General features: G+C 42.2%; 1 protein-coding gene across 1 annotated transcript in view; it reads right to left on the reverse strand.

Annotated features, from left to right (window-relative positions):
- Positions 1–13,336, reverse strand: part of GLP2R (glucagon like peptide 2 receptor) — a 106,040-nt gene that overhangs the window by 73,630 nt on the left and 19,074 nt on the right. Inside the window, exon 4 of the mRNA XM_004375982.1 lies at positions 512–633. Coding sequence (XP_004376039.1) covers positions 512–633 — 122 coding nt within the window. The remainder of the gene's footprint in view (positions 1–511; positions 634–13,336) is intronic.

The raw sequence follows: 13,336 nt of genomic DNA on the forward strand, positions 1-13,336 counted from the left end.
TGGGGGAAGGACCTTCCAGGCAGAGGGAACAACAAGCTCAAAAACTAGGACCAACGCTAAAAGACCTGCTTCCCTTAGGATTTCATGTTTCACCCCAGGTAGTTCCCGGATGGTGCAAACAGTGAAGCGCTCAGTTACTAACCAAGAGGTTGGTGGTTCAAACCCACCCAGAGATGCCTCGGAAGACAGGTCTGGCAATCTACTTCTGAAAGGTCACAGCCTTGAAAACCCTGTGGAGTACAGTTCTACTCTGAAGCACATGGGGTTGCCATGAGTCAGAGTTAACTCCACAGCAATTGGTTTGGTTTCTCTTTGGTGTAACAGAGGAAATTCAGGGCCTGACACAAGGGATGATGCTCTATGTGGTTCTGAACATTCTCTAGCTGAGTCAGGGGCAGACAAGCTGAGGACAGGCTCTTTGTGTGGCCCCAAAGTTGGCTGGTCCCTCAGGTACCCCCGTGGAGGGTGGCTTGGGGCCCCAGTGCCTTATCAGCGGGCCGAGCAGACTCACGTTCTTCCTGAAGCTATGGTTCTCAGCGCATTCCGAATCATCTTGCCAAATAACCGTGGTGTTCTCCCGCGTCTGCCAAGTACCCTGAGCCAAGCAGCGTCTGTAGGCCCTTCCTGAGCTCTCTGAAAGTAAACAGAGCTTTAGAGGAAAGGTCAGAACACACAGCCCAGCCGAGCACACTTTCAGGCCTTCACTCTTACCGCAAAGTTGTGGAAAATCCCAGGAAGAAGGGGTTTTCATTTCCCTCTTGGGGTTCATTAGAATGCTTACTGTTTATTTGGGATGGAGAAAAAAATACAGAGGACTCTGAATTTTGTAACTTGCCATGATCCTCTAATGTCTGCTGTGTTTACCCAAAGTCTCTGGAGTTAGTCCCTGGTGACTCAGGGATGTTCTAACCGCACTAAGGTGAAGCCCAGCTGGGAGATGTGGCCTCTAGCTACTGACACTTCCTCAGAGGGCATCTCTTTCTGATGTTCACGAGGCAGCGCCAGGAAGGAGGAGGTGGTGGGCATGAGGTAGACCAAACCCGTCACCGCTGAGTCCATTCCAACTCATAGCAACCCTATAGGACAGAGTAGAACTGCCCCATAGGGTTTCCAAGGAGCGCCTGGTAGATTTGAACTGCCAACATTTTGGTTAGCAGCCAAGCTCTTAACCACTATGCCACCAAAGTTCCCAGTGAGGCAGACGGACCGGGGTGAAAGCCGGTTCTGCCACCTACCAGCTCGGTGGGCTTGGGTCTGGTCCTTCCGCTCTCTGAGCCTTCATTTTCTCCATCGAGAACTGGGGATAATAATGACATAGACCCTTGTGGGAAGGATTAAATGAAAGAGTGATGGGCAAAGGCTCTTCCCATACTGACTGCTGCTGTGACTCAGGCTCATCGGTTCCAGGAGCCCTCCTTGAAGGAAGATCAAGGATTGGACTTGCCAATGAGACACAGACATGTATGATAACTTCCTAGTCTTGGCCCTGCACATAGTGGGCCAACGATAGCAATTTATTGTTTTTTTTTTTTTTTTTTCCCAGATTTCCTTACAGCCAGCCTTCTCTCTTCACGACAATGCCATCATCCTAAGCTCGGACCTTCAGAAATGTTTTTCCTGAAGAGTTACTCTTTCCCTTAATCATAGATATATGACAAACTCTTTGTAGAAAATTTAGAAAATAGAGAAAAGAATGAGAAAGAAAAGTGAAAAGACCTAGAATTAATCACCCAGACAGAATGCCTATTAACATTTTGATGTTTCTTCCATTTTTTTAAGGCTTTGTATATGTGCAATTTTTATACAATTGAGATCATAGTGTACACACATTTTTGTATCCTGCCATTAACAAAATTTTTTTGTGTGGTAAAAATATATCATACAACATTCACCAAATCAACACTTTTTACATGTACAATGCAGTGACACCAATTCCATTACTTGTTATAATTGTTAGACTTAAATGGATGAATAACCATAGTGTCCATCCACTTGCCCACTTGGCATCCCTGCTAAGGCGCCTCATCAACAGCTTAAATAACACACCTCAAATCAAACTCTTCCTTTCCTCTTCAAAATTTGCTCCACACACATATTTTCCACCTTAGTGAAGTTAAACTCATCCTTCCAGTTCCCCTGGCCCCAAACCTGGGACTCATCCTTGTCGTCTCTCTGGCTCTCATACCCCTCATCTGGTCTACCAGCCAATCCTGTCTTCTCTACCTTCACATAAATCCAGAATCTGACCACACCTTTTCACGTTCCGCTATCACCCTAATTGGAACCACTATCTCCTCTCACTTGGATTATTGCTAACGCCTCCAACACTCTCCCCTCACAGTCTACGGTAACCTGTCAGTCAGAGTGATCCAAACAAAATGTCAGTCATTCATGCCATGCCTCTGCTCAAAATTTTCCGAGTGCTCCCTGAGAAAAAGTCCAAGTCCTTATATGGCCTCTGACAAGACCCCATAAAATTCGGCCCCAGTACTCTCCCTCCAGTCACGCTGGCCTCCTCGCTCTTACGAAACACACTGGGTGTGGTCCCTATGTAGGGCCTTCGCTCTTGTTGTCCCCTTCTCTCCTGAACACTCTTCCCTGTTGGCTAAATCCTTTACCTCCTTTAAGTGTTCACTAAAGCATCACCTTGCTATGAGGATTACCCTGACCACCAATTTACCATTGCAACTCACTCTCCCACTCCAATACTCCCATCCCTTCCCTGCCCCTGTCCTATTTTTTTAAATATATTACATTCAAGCATACTCTATATGATGTTTATTGATTATTTCTGTCTCTCCTGCTAGAGTGTGAGCCCCACAGGGAGAGTAATTTCATTCTGCTTTGGTCACTAATATATCCCCAGTGCTTAAAACAATCCTGGCACATAGTAGGTGCTCCGTAAATATTTGTTGAATGAGTGAATGGCAATAATGCCACCTGACACTTGTGCAGCACTTCCTTCTCCATGCCAGCAGAAATGCTCCGTGCTGGAGATGCAAAGATGGGTAAGACACAGCTCAAAGTCTAGCAACAGGAAGAGACATGCAAGTAAAAATGCCATAAAGTGTTATAAATACTAAGACAGAACACTGCACATGTATATGAGAGATCAAGACAGGCAAGAGCCCATTGTGCTTGTAGGGAGAAGTCAGAGGAATTTTCTAGAGGAAGGAAAGATCTCAGCTGAACATTCAAGTTGAGTTTGTAGGCAGAAAAGGGTGGGCAGAAACTTTGAGGCATGGTGGGGAGAAGTGTGAGCAAAGGCATCGAGTGGTAATAGCTGGGCAGGTGCGGGAACCTGAGAGTTGTTCATTCAGTTGGAATGGAGGGAAAAGGGAAGGTAAGAGAGAGTTGGAGAGATCAGCGGAGCCAGGTCACAGGAGGTCTTGTGCATGCATTTAGAGGTGTCGGTGATGGGAGTCCAGCATAATCCAATTTGCATTTTAGAAAGCTTTGTGGAAGATGGGTGGGAGGGTGGGTGGGTGGGTTGGGTTAGAGGATGGTTGGAAGGAAGCCACACAGAGGCAGGGACCAGTGAGGAGACCAGAGAAGCAGAGATGAGGGTGATGGTGAGCCCACAGTAAAACAGCTGAGGTAGGGATGGAGGAGAGGTGGAGCCATTGGATACCAACTACGTGAGGGGTGAGTTTGAATGGGACCAGGTAGAAGGTGAAAACATTACTGAAAAGTGGAATAGAGGAGGAGGAGCTTGTTTTCCTCTCCTTCTCCATTTCTACTCCTCTCTTTACCTTGATTTACACTTTATCTGATGACAAGTCTTGACCATCTTACCACCAATACTATAATCTTTCCCCTCCTCTTCAACTCCTTGCCTCTACCTGAGTCAGGCCCTCACCATCTCTTTTCCTGGACCACTGCAGTAGCTTCCAAACTTGCCTCCCTGATTCCCCTCCATCCCTCTGGTCTAACAGGCACATACCATCAAAACTCTCTTCCTACTGGATACGTTCCTAACTTAGAACTGAAACCACTCCTGAAGTCTACCTTTTAGCCAGAGATTAGACAGGTCTAACAAACAGAGCCCTGGTGGCTCAGTGGTTAAGAACTCAGCCGATAACCAAAAGGTCCGAAGTTTGAATCCACCAGCTGCTCCTTGGAAACCCTGTGGGGCATTCTACTCTGTCCTATAGGGTCGCTATGAGTTGGAATCAACTCGACGGCAATGGGTTTGTTTTTGTTTGTTTTCTATAAAATAAGCAGTAACACACACGAGGAATGTGCTCATCTGTCTAAACACGGGGTGGAAAGGGAAAGGGGGAGAGTGCTGACACATAGCGGGGATTACAACTAATGTTACAAAACAATTTGTGTATAAATTTTTTGACTAAGAAACTAACTTGTGCTGTAAACTTTCACCTAAAACACAAAAAATTTTTTTAAAAAGTCCTCCTCCCAAACTACAAATCTATTATGCTCTTCCCATGCCTTCACCCCTTCAGTGGCTCCACGTAATTTTTCTGTACAAACGAAAGTTTAAAACCCTTAGTGTAATGCACAATGTCCTTCATAATCAGGCCCCAGCCTCATTTATCAGTCTTTGAGTCTCTGGGTGGTACAACAGTTACATGCTCAGCTGCTAACTGAAAGGTTAGAGATTTGAATCCACCCAGAGTCACCTCAGAAGAAGGCCTCACGATCTACTTCTGAAAAATCAGCCATTGAAAACCCTACGGAGCACAGTTCTACTCTAACACACATGAGGTTACCCTGAGTTGAAGTCGACTCAACAGCAACTGGTTTTACTGGTTTATATTCCATTATGGAGCCCTGGTGGTGTAGCAGTTAAGGGCTCATCTACTAACTAAAAGGTTGGCAGTTCAAATCCACCAGTCACTCCTTGGAAACCCTAGGGGGCAGTTCTACTCTATGCTACAGGGTTGCTATGAGTTGGAATCAACTCGATGGCAATGGGTTTGTTTGGTTTTTGGTATATTCCATTACGCCCTGTATTCACTGTTAAGCTCTCTCCCTGATATTATAATGCTTGTTCCTCTATCTCACAAGAATTCTTTTTCATCCCTTTACATTTATAAGATGTTCTTCTCTAAACCCACTCCATCGTCTCTACATTCTTTTTTCCCTTCAGGGACCTACTGGGATTCCAAAGATTTAATGAACAAAATGTTGAGTGGAAGAGTAATTTTCTGCCTTTTGCAAAGCGTATCCCTTTTAGCACACTCCAGAAACCCAGAACATGTTTTGTAAGAGCGTTTAACTCAACTTCTTTGTAAGTTTGGATTTTTATTTTGTTTCTCTTAAAATGGAACCAATGTGCATTTTTAGCTGTTGGGAAGGTACACAGTTAGGTGGTGATGGTATTTCCCCTGTACCCTTGAGGAGACCCTGGACATTTGGGGCTTCAAACACTTGAAGGAATCCAAGGTGCTCAACCTTGGACTCAGCTTCAACTACAACTTACTAAGCACCTACTATGTGGCAGCTTCTGTGTGTGCCTTCTCATTTACTCCTCAAAATAACCTTGTTGTTAGTTGCTGTTGAGTCGATTCCAACTCATGGTGACCCCATGTGTTACAGAGTAGAACTGTGCTCCATAAGGTTTTCATGACTATAATCTTAACGGAAGCAGATCGCCAGAACTTTTCTTCAGTGGTATCACTGGGTGAGTTTGAACCGCCCACCTTTAAGTTAGTCTTCAAGGGCAAACCGTGTGTACCACTTAGGGACCTTCAAAATAACCTTAAATTTTAGCTATTATTCACTTCTCTTTACAGTTGAGGAAACTATAGCTCAGAGGGATCTAGAACTTGTCAAAAGTTTCAGAGCACAAGCAGGAACTCAAACAGATGTTCATACACCAATGTTCATTCCAGCATCATACACAAGAGACCAAAGGTAAAAACAACCTAAATGTCCATCAACAGATGAATGGATAAACAAAATGTGATATAGCCACTCAATGAAATATTATCCAGACATAAAGAGAAATGAAGTCTTGATACATGCTATGACATGGGTGAACCTTGAAAACATTATGCTGAGTGAAAGAAGTTAGACACAAAAGGACAAATACTATACGACCCCACTTACGTAAAATACTTAGCAGGCATTGAGTCAGCCCCCAACTCATGACAATCCCATGCATAACCAGATAGGGCCATTGTGATCCATAGGGTTTTTACAGGCTGATTTTCAGAGGTAGATCTCCAGGCCTTTCTTCCTAGTCCATCTTAGTCTCGAAGCTCTGCTGAAACCTGCACAGCAACATAACAATACACACACACTTCCACTGACAGACAGATGGTGGCTATGCACGAGGTACATTAGCCTGGAATGGAATCCGGGTGTCCTGCAGGGAAGGTGAGAATTCTACCACTGAACCACCACTGGATGAAAAACATTTGGCTATGGTTACTGGTGATGTATGCACGACATGGTGAGTGTAATTAATGTCACTGAATTATACATTTAAAAATGGTTAAAATGGCAAATGTTTTGTTATATATATATATATAACCATAATAAAAGGAAAAAAAATCTCAGAGTGTAAACAGAAGGAAAGGGGTCTCCCTCCAGCCTCCTAGCCTTCAGCCCAGTGCTCTATCCGCCTTACTGAGCTGGCTTCCACAGCTACTGCTCACCTGAATCATTCAGACCCTGCGGCTGGTGAGCTCGCTGCTACTGTCCCTTTCATCTTCTCTTAGACCTCACATCCGCATGTTTCCCCAATGACTCCACCTGGATTTCACCAGAGAACAGTTCATAAAGTCTGTCCCTAACTGTCCCACCCAGAAATTTACCCTTCTTCTAAATTTTCTGCAATAGAGGCCTCAAAACACTGAACTCAAACTTTCACGGATGTGATGATTTATTGGGCTGAAATGAAATATGAAATGTTATCATCTTACCTCCTTAGGAACACTTTCTCACTCTGTTTTGTCTGGAACTGTGTAACCACTTATGTTTCCAGAGAGTAGTTTTACCTGGTCTCAGATTTCCCCGTGGTCTATGGTCACAGGCAACACAGTTTTAACAATGAATTGCTTCCCTCCCTCTCCAGAATAGAAACTGTGGTGGCTTAGTGGTTAAGTGCTATGGCTGCTAATCAAAAGGTCGGCAGTTCAAATCCACCAGGTGCTCCTTGGAAACTCTATGAGGCAGTTCTACTCTGTCCTACAGGGTCGCTATGAGTTAGAATTGACTCGGTGGCAATGGGTTTTTGGGTTTTCTCTCCAAAATAGAATAGCCAAAGAATCTGGCAGCTGGGGGCAGGAATGGGGTAACATTCTTGTTATGGATTGAATTTTATCCCCCCAAAATATGTGTTAAAATCCATGGACTTCAGACTTCCAGGAGCCATGAAGTTTAGCTGAACCCCTGAAACTATTGCCCTGAGATAATCTTTAAACCTTAAACCAAAAATATCCCCCAAAGCCTTCTTAAAATGAAACAATAGTTTAGCTTAACTAGTAAAAAAGAGTCTGCCTTGAGCATTATGCTCTTCTAAGAACTATATGTGTTCAGAGTAACAACTGCAACTGGAAAGATTAGATAGGAAGCTTAGGGGGCAGTGAGTTTCTGTTAATGGGGGAGCAACAACTCAGAAAAGAAGGGTGAGAATGGTTACACAAGTAGAAGAATGCAATCAGTGTTACTAGAAGGTACACACAGAAACCGTTGAATTGGTGTATGTTTTGCTGTGTATACTCTGTTTTATGTGGGACAGCATTCCCATATATATAAGAGGGTAAGTTAAAAAAATATTGCCACTAGCATCTGGGGTCTTAAAAGCTTGTAAGTGGCCATCTAAGATACTCCAATGGTCCCACCCCATCTGGAGCAAGGGAGAATAAAGAAAACCAAAGACACAAGGGAAAGATTAGTCCAAAGGACTAATGGACCACGACTACCACAGCCTCCACCAGACTGAGTCCAGCATAACTAGATGGTGCCCAGCTACCACCACTGACAGCTCTGACAGAGATTCTAATAGAGGGTCCTGGACAGAGCTGGATAAAAATGTAGAACAAAATTCTAACTCACACACACACACACAAGAAGACCAGACTTAATGGTTTGACAGAGACTGGAGAAACCCCAAGAGTATGGCCCCCAGACACCGTTTTAACTTAGTACTGAAGTCACTCCTGAGGTCAAACCCTTCAGCCAAAGATTAGACAGGCCCATAAAACAAAACAAGACTAAATGGGCACACCAGTCCAGGCGCAAAGAAGAAAAGACAGGAGGGGACAGGAAAGCTGGTAACAGAGAACCCCAGGTCTAAAATAGGAGAGTGTTGACAAGTTGTGGGGTTGGCAACCAATGTCACAAAACAATATGTGTATTAATTGTTTAATGAGAAACCAATTTGCTCTGTAAACCTTCATCTAAAGCACAATCAAAAAAAACATGTTGCTACTAGGGTTCCAGTTACATACATGCACGAGTTTATTCCAAACAAAACATGTTTAAACATGTCTCTGCCATCAGTGGATGCCTGCAGAAAAGGTCTCTCAGTAATACACTTGTCTTAGTCTCTTTAGAGTGTCTTCAAAAAAAAGATACTTTTTGTGCCACGGAAAAAAATGACTTTGAGGTCAGGGCTAATATCAAATTCTTAACAAGTCTCAAGTGACCATCTTCCCAAATCATTGACGCTTTGCAACAAGTTTATGGGAATGCTGCCCCACATAAAACAATAGTTTTAAAATGGATCAAGCATTTTAAGGAAGGTGAGGAAGACCTCAAAGATGAACCAAGAGAGAAGACCGCTCAGAAGGTTATGGAAACTTTTTTGGGATTCCAAATGGGTAATATTGATAGCTTTTCTCAAAGGACACAGAACAATCACAGGGGCTTCTTATGAAGACATTTTGAGAAAAATTGAAGACTGCATTGGTGAGAAAAAGTCCAGGAAATTTGCACCTAGGAATTTTTTTCTGTCATTGACAACGCACTTGCTCATTCTTCGAGAGTAGCAAGGGCTGTCCTATGAGAATTTCATTGGGAAACCTTACCCCATCTACCCTACAGCCCTGATTTTGCCCCTTCAGACTTCTTTTTTCCCCCAAAACTCAAAGAACAATTAAAAGGAACATGAGGGGTGGGGCCAAGATGGCAGAGTAGTCACACTCTTCCTGTGGTCCCTGTTACAACAAAGGCCTGAAAAAAACAAGTGAATCAATTATGCAATCTAGGACAATATAGGAACCCTAAACATCAAAGGCAAAGTTGAGGAATCAGACTGAGTGGCGGGGTAGGGAGAGACCGTTCTGAAACAGTGAGGAGCTGGCAGACCTGACCTGGCCGGAACTGGCACCCTTCCAGCCGGATTGGCTGGTGTGCACAGTGAGGTAAGCAGTGGTGCTCGGGAGGCATTTTCCACACTGGGAGAAGCCCAGGGGCAGAAAGTCTACTCATGCCTCCAGAACCAGTGAAAAGCAGTGCTCAGTTGGCAAAAGATAAGTACATGCATCTGACCTACCATGCAGATCCAAAAACACCCACTTTGGGAAAAACCTCTGTCCCATTTACCTCTCCACTCCTCTCTCTGCACCAAGTCCTGGGTGGGCATCAGTGATTGCTGAGTCCCCTGGGCCAGAAGTAGGACCTGTCACGTGCCCTGAGCCATTCTCCTGGCCTTGGAGAGGGAACAAATTAACAAACAGGAGAAAATAACCTGCCAGCTCCCCTAAACTGGGAACTCAGAGTAGGCACAGCTCCTTTGCCTAGGCACATGCATAAGGGGTCCACGGACTTTGAATGCCATTCATCCCTGCATAGACCTGTGTGGGCCCATTTCAACAGCATAGGCCCTCAGTAGCACAGTACAACAGGGTATATACCTAAAGCCTAACTTCAACTGTATCAACGATATGGTGAGGTAGCAGGTTCGTGACATTTGACACTGCTCTGTCCATTAAGCAGGGTCCTCACCTACACACATCAGGGGCCTGAGGACTGATGGCTACACCACACCACCTAGCCACCCACAACAGGGGTCCAAGAATAAGTAGTGCCTCCCAGTTCTTACAGCCAACAACACTGGGGGTCCATAGTCCAGCTGCAAAATCCACCCACCTACACACTCTAGGGAACAGGGACACACCTTCCTCCCAGACTCTCAAGGGCAGCCATCAGCCTCCTGCCTTGCTCAGTGCTTGACACCCTACTGCAGCCAGATACTTGTGCCTACACCAATCAACCCTGCCTGTCTAGGACTATAGGTGAGAGCCTGCACCACACACTTGGTGACCAACTACTTGGACACCTCAGCTGAATCCATATAAAAAAAGTAAACAGACTCCTGGGTTCACATACCTAGTAACAGATCTAAACACCTGGTGACAGGATGTTAGAGCCTCAAAGACGCCAATAATCAAACTAGCTCACATGAGCAGCCTATTTGGGCAATCAAAACAAAACAGGAAGCTAGGACACAGTTATCAAACATAAAATAAATAAATATAATAACTTATTGATGGCTAGGAGACAACGGTCAATATCAAATCACATAAAGAGGCAGACCATGATGGCTTCAGTAAGCTCTGAAAACAAAGAATCAAGAAATCTTTTGGAGAAAGAAAACTTCTTGGAATTACCAGAGGTCAAATACAGAAGATTAATATACAGAACTCTTCAAGAGTTCAGGAAGGAGATCATGTAAAGCACTGAACAAGCCAAGGAACACACACAAAGCAATAGAGAAACTTAAGGTTATTCAAGAACATAATGACAAATTTAATAGGCTGTAAGAATCCATAGAGAGACAACAAACAAAACCAGAAGGTTAAAAATAAAATTTCAGAATTAGACAACTCAATAGAAAGTCATAGGAGCAGAACATAGGCAACAGAAGTCAGAATTAGTGAGACTGAAGATAAAGCACTTGAAAACAACTTATTTGAGAAAAATCAGTTAAAAGAATTTTAAAAAAATGAAGAAACCCTAAGAATTATGAGGGACTCTATCAAGAGGAATAACCTATGAGTGATTGGAGTATCAGAACAGGGGAGGATAACAGAAAATACAGAGAGAACTGTTGAAGATTTGTTGGCAGAAAACTTCCTTGATATAGTGAAAGATGAGAAGATATCTATCCAAGATGCTCATCAAACCCCACACAAGAATAGATCCCAAAAGAAAGTCACCAAGAAATACTATAATCAAACTTACCAAAAGCAAAGATGAAGAGAGAATTTTAAGAGTGATTAGAGATAAATGAAAAGTCGTCTACAAAGGAGAGTCAATAAGGCTAAGCTCGGACTACTCAGCAGGAACTATGCAGGCAAGAAGGCAATGGGATGCCATATATAAAGCCTTGAAGGAGAAGAATTGCTAGCCAAGAATTATATATCCAGCAAAACTGTCTGCCAAATATGATGGCATAATTAGGGCATTTCCAAGTAAACAGAAGCTTAGGGAATTTGCAAAAACCAAACCAAAATTACCAGAAATACTAAAGGGAGTCCTCTGGTTAGAAAATCAATAACATCACATAACAAACCAAGAGTAGAATGCAGAACAGAGCAACCAGCTATCAACCCAGATAGGGAAGCCACAAAAATAAACCAAAGCTAAAACTTTGAAAATGGGGAAACAGAGACGTCAATATGTAAAAGATGACAACATTAAAAAAAAGAGGACTAAAAAATGTACTCTTAGGTGTTTCATATGGCGAGAAAGTCAAGGCAATATAAAGAAATGAAAGATTGGTTTAAACTTAGAAAAATAGGAGTAAATATTAAGATAACCACAAAGGAAACTAACAATCCTACACATCAAAAAACAAAACCAAAAAACATAGATTCAGCAAATACAAAATCAACAATGATGAAAAAGATGAAAAGAAAATACATAAAGAAAAATAACGCAGCACAGAAAATTCAGTGGAACAAAAAAACTGTCAATGACACACAAAAAAAGACATCAAAATGACAGCACTAAATTCATGCTTATCAATAATTACACTGAATGTAAATGGACTAAATGCACCAATAAAGAGATGGACTGTGACAGAATGGATAAAAAAAAGCATGATCTGTCTATATGCTGCCTACAAGCGACACACCTTAGACTTAAAGACACAAACAGACTAAAACTCAAAAGATGGAAAAAAATATATCAAGCAAACAACACTCAAAAAGGAGCAGGAGTGGCAATATTAATCTTTGACAAAATAGACTTTAAAGTAAAACCCACCACAAAGGATAAGAAAGGACACTATATAATGATTAAAGGGTCAATACACCAGGAGGACATAACAATAATAAATATTTATGCGCCCAGTGACAGCATTGAAAAGAGAGATAGACGCTCCACAATAATAGTAGGAGACTTCAATACATCACTTTCAGTGAAGGACAGAACATCCAGAAAGAAGCTCAGTAAAGACATGGAAGATCTAAATGCCACAATCAACCAACTTGATCTCATAGACATAACTGAACACTCCACCCAACAGCAGACAAGTATACTTTCTTTTCAAACACACATGGAACATTCTCCAGAATAGACCACATATTAGGCCATAAAGCAAGCCTTAACAGAATCCAAAGCATTGAAATACTACAAAGCATTTTTTCTGAACTTAAAGCCATAAAAGTAGAAATCAATAACAGAAAAAGTAAGGGAAAAAAACCAAACACATGGAAACTGAACAATACCTTGCTCATAAACTACTGGGTTATAGAAGAAATTAAGGATGGAATAAAAAAGTTCACAGAATCAAAAGAGAATGAAAACACATCTTACCAGAATCTTTGAGACACAGCAAAAAGAGTGCTCAGAGGTCAATTTCTAGCAATAAATGCACACATCCAAAAAGAAGAAAGGGCCAAAGTCAAAAAATTAGCCCTACAATTCGAACAAGTAGAAAGAGAGCAGCAAAGAAGCCCTTGGGTGCAAAAAGAAAGGAAATAATAAGAATTACAGCAGAATTAAATGAAATAGACAATAGAAAAACAATTGAAAGAGTTAACAAGACCAAAAGCTGGTTCTTTGAAAAGAACAACAAAATCAATAAACCATTGACCAAACTGACAAAAGAAAAACAGGAGAGGAAACAAATAACCTGAGTAAGAAATGGGATGGGTAATATCAAAACAGACCCAACTCAAATTAAAAGAATCATAACAGAATGCTATGAAAAATTATACTCTAACAAATTTGAAAATCTAGAGGAAATGGACAAATTTCTAGAGACTCACTACCTACCTAAACTAACACAAACAGAGGTAGAACAACTAAATACACCTATACCAAAAGAAGAGATTGAAAATGTAATTTTAAAACTCCCAACAAAAAAAAAACCATGGCCATGGTTTTGTTGGAGAATGCTACCAAACTTTCAGAG

Source organism: Trichechus manatus, unplaced genomic scaffold (genome assembly GCF_000243295.1).
Source record: "Trichechus manatus latirostris isolate Lorelei unplaced genomic scaffold, TriManLat1.0 scaffold00040, whole genome shotgun sequence".
In the NCBI taxonomy this organism is placed as follows: Eukaryota; Metazoa; Chordata; class Mammalia; order Sirenia; family Trichechidae; genus Trichechus; species Trichechus manatus.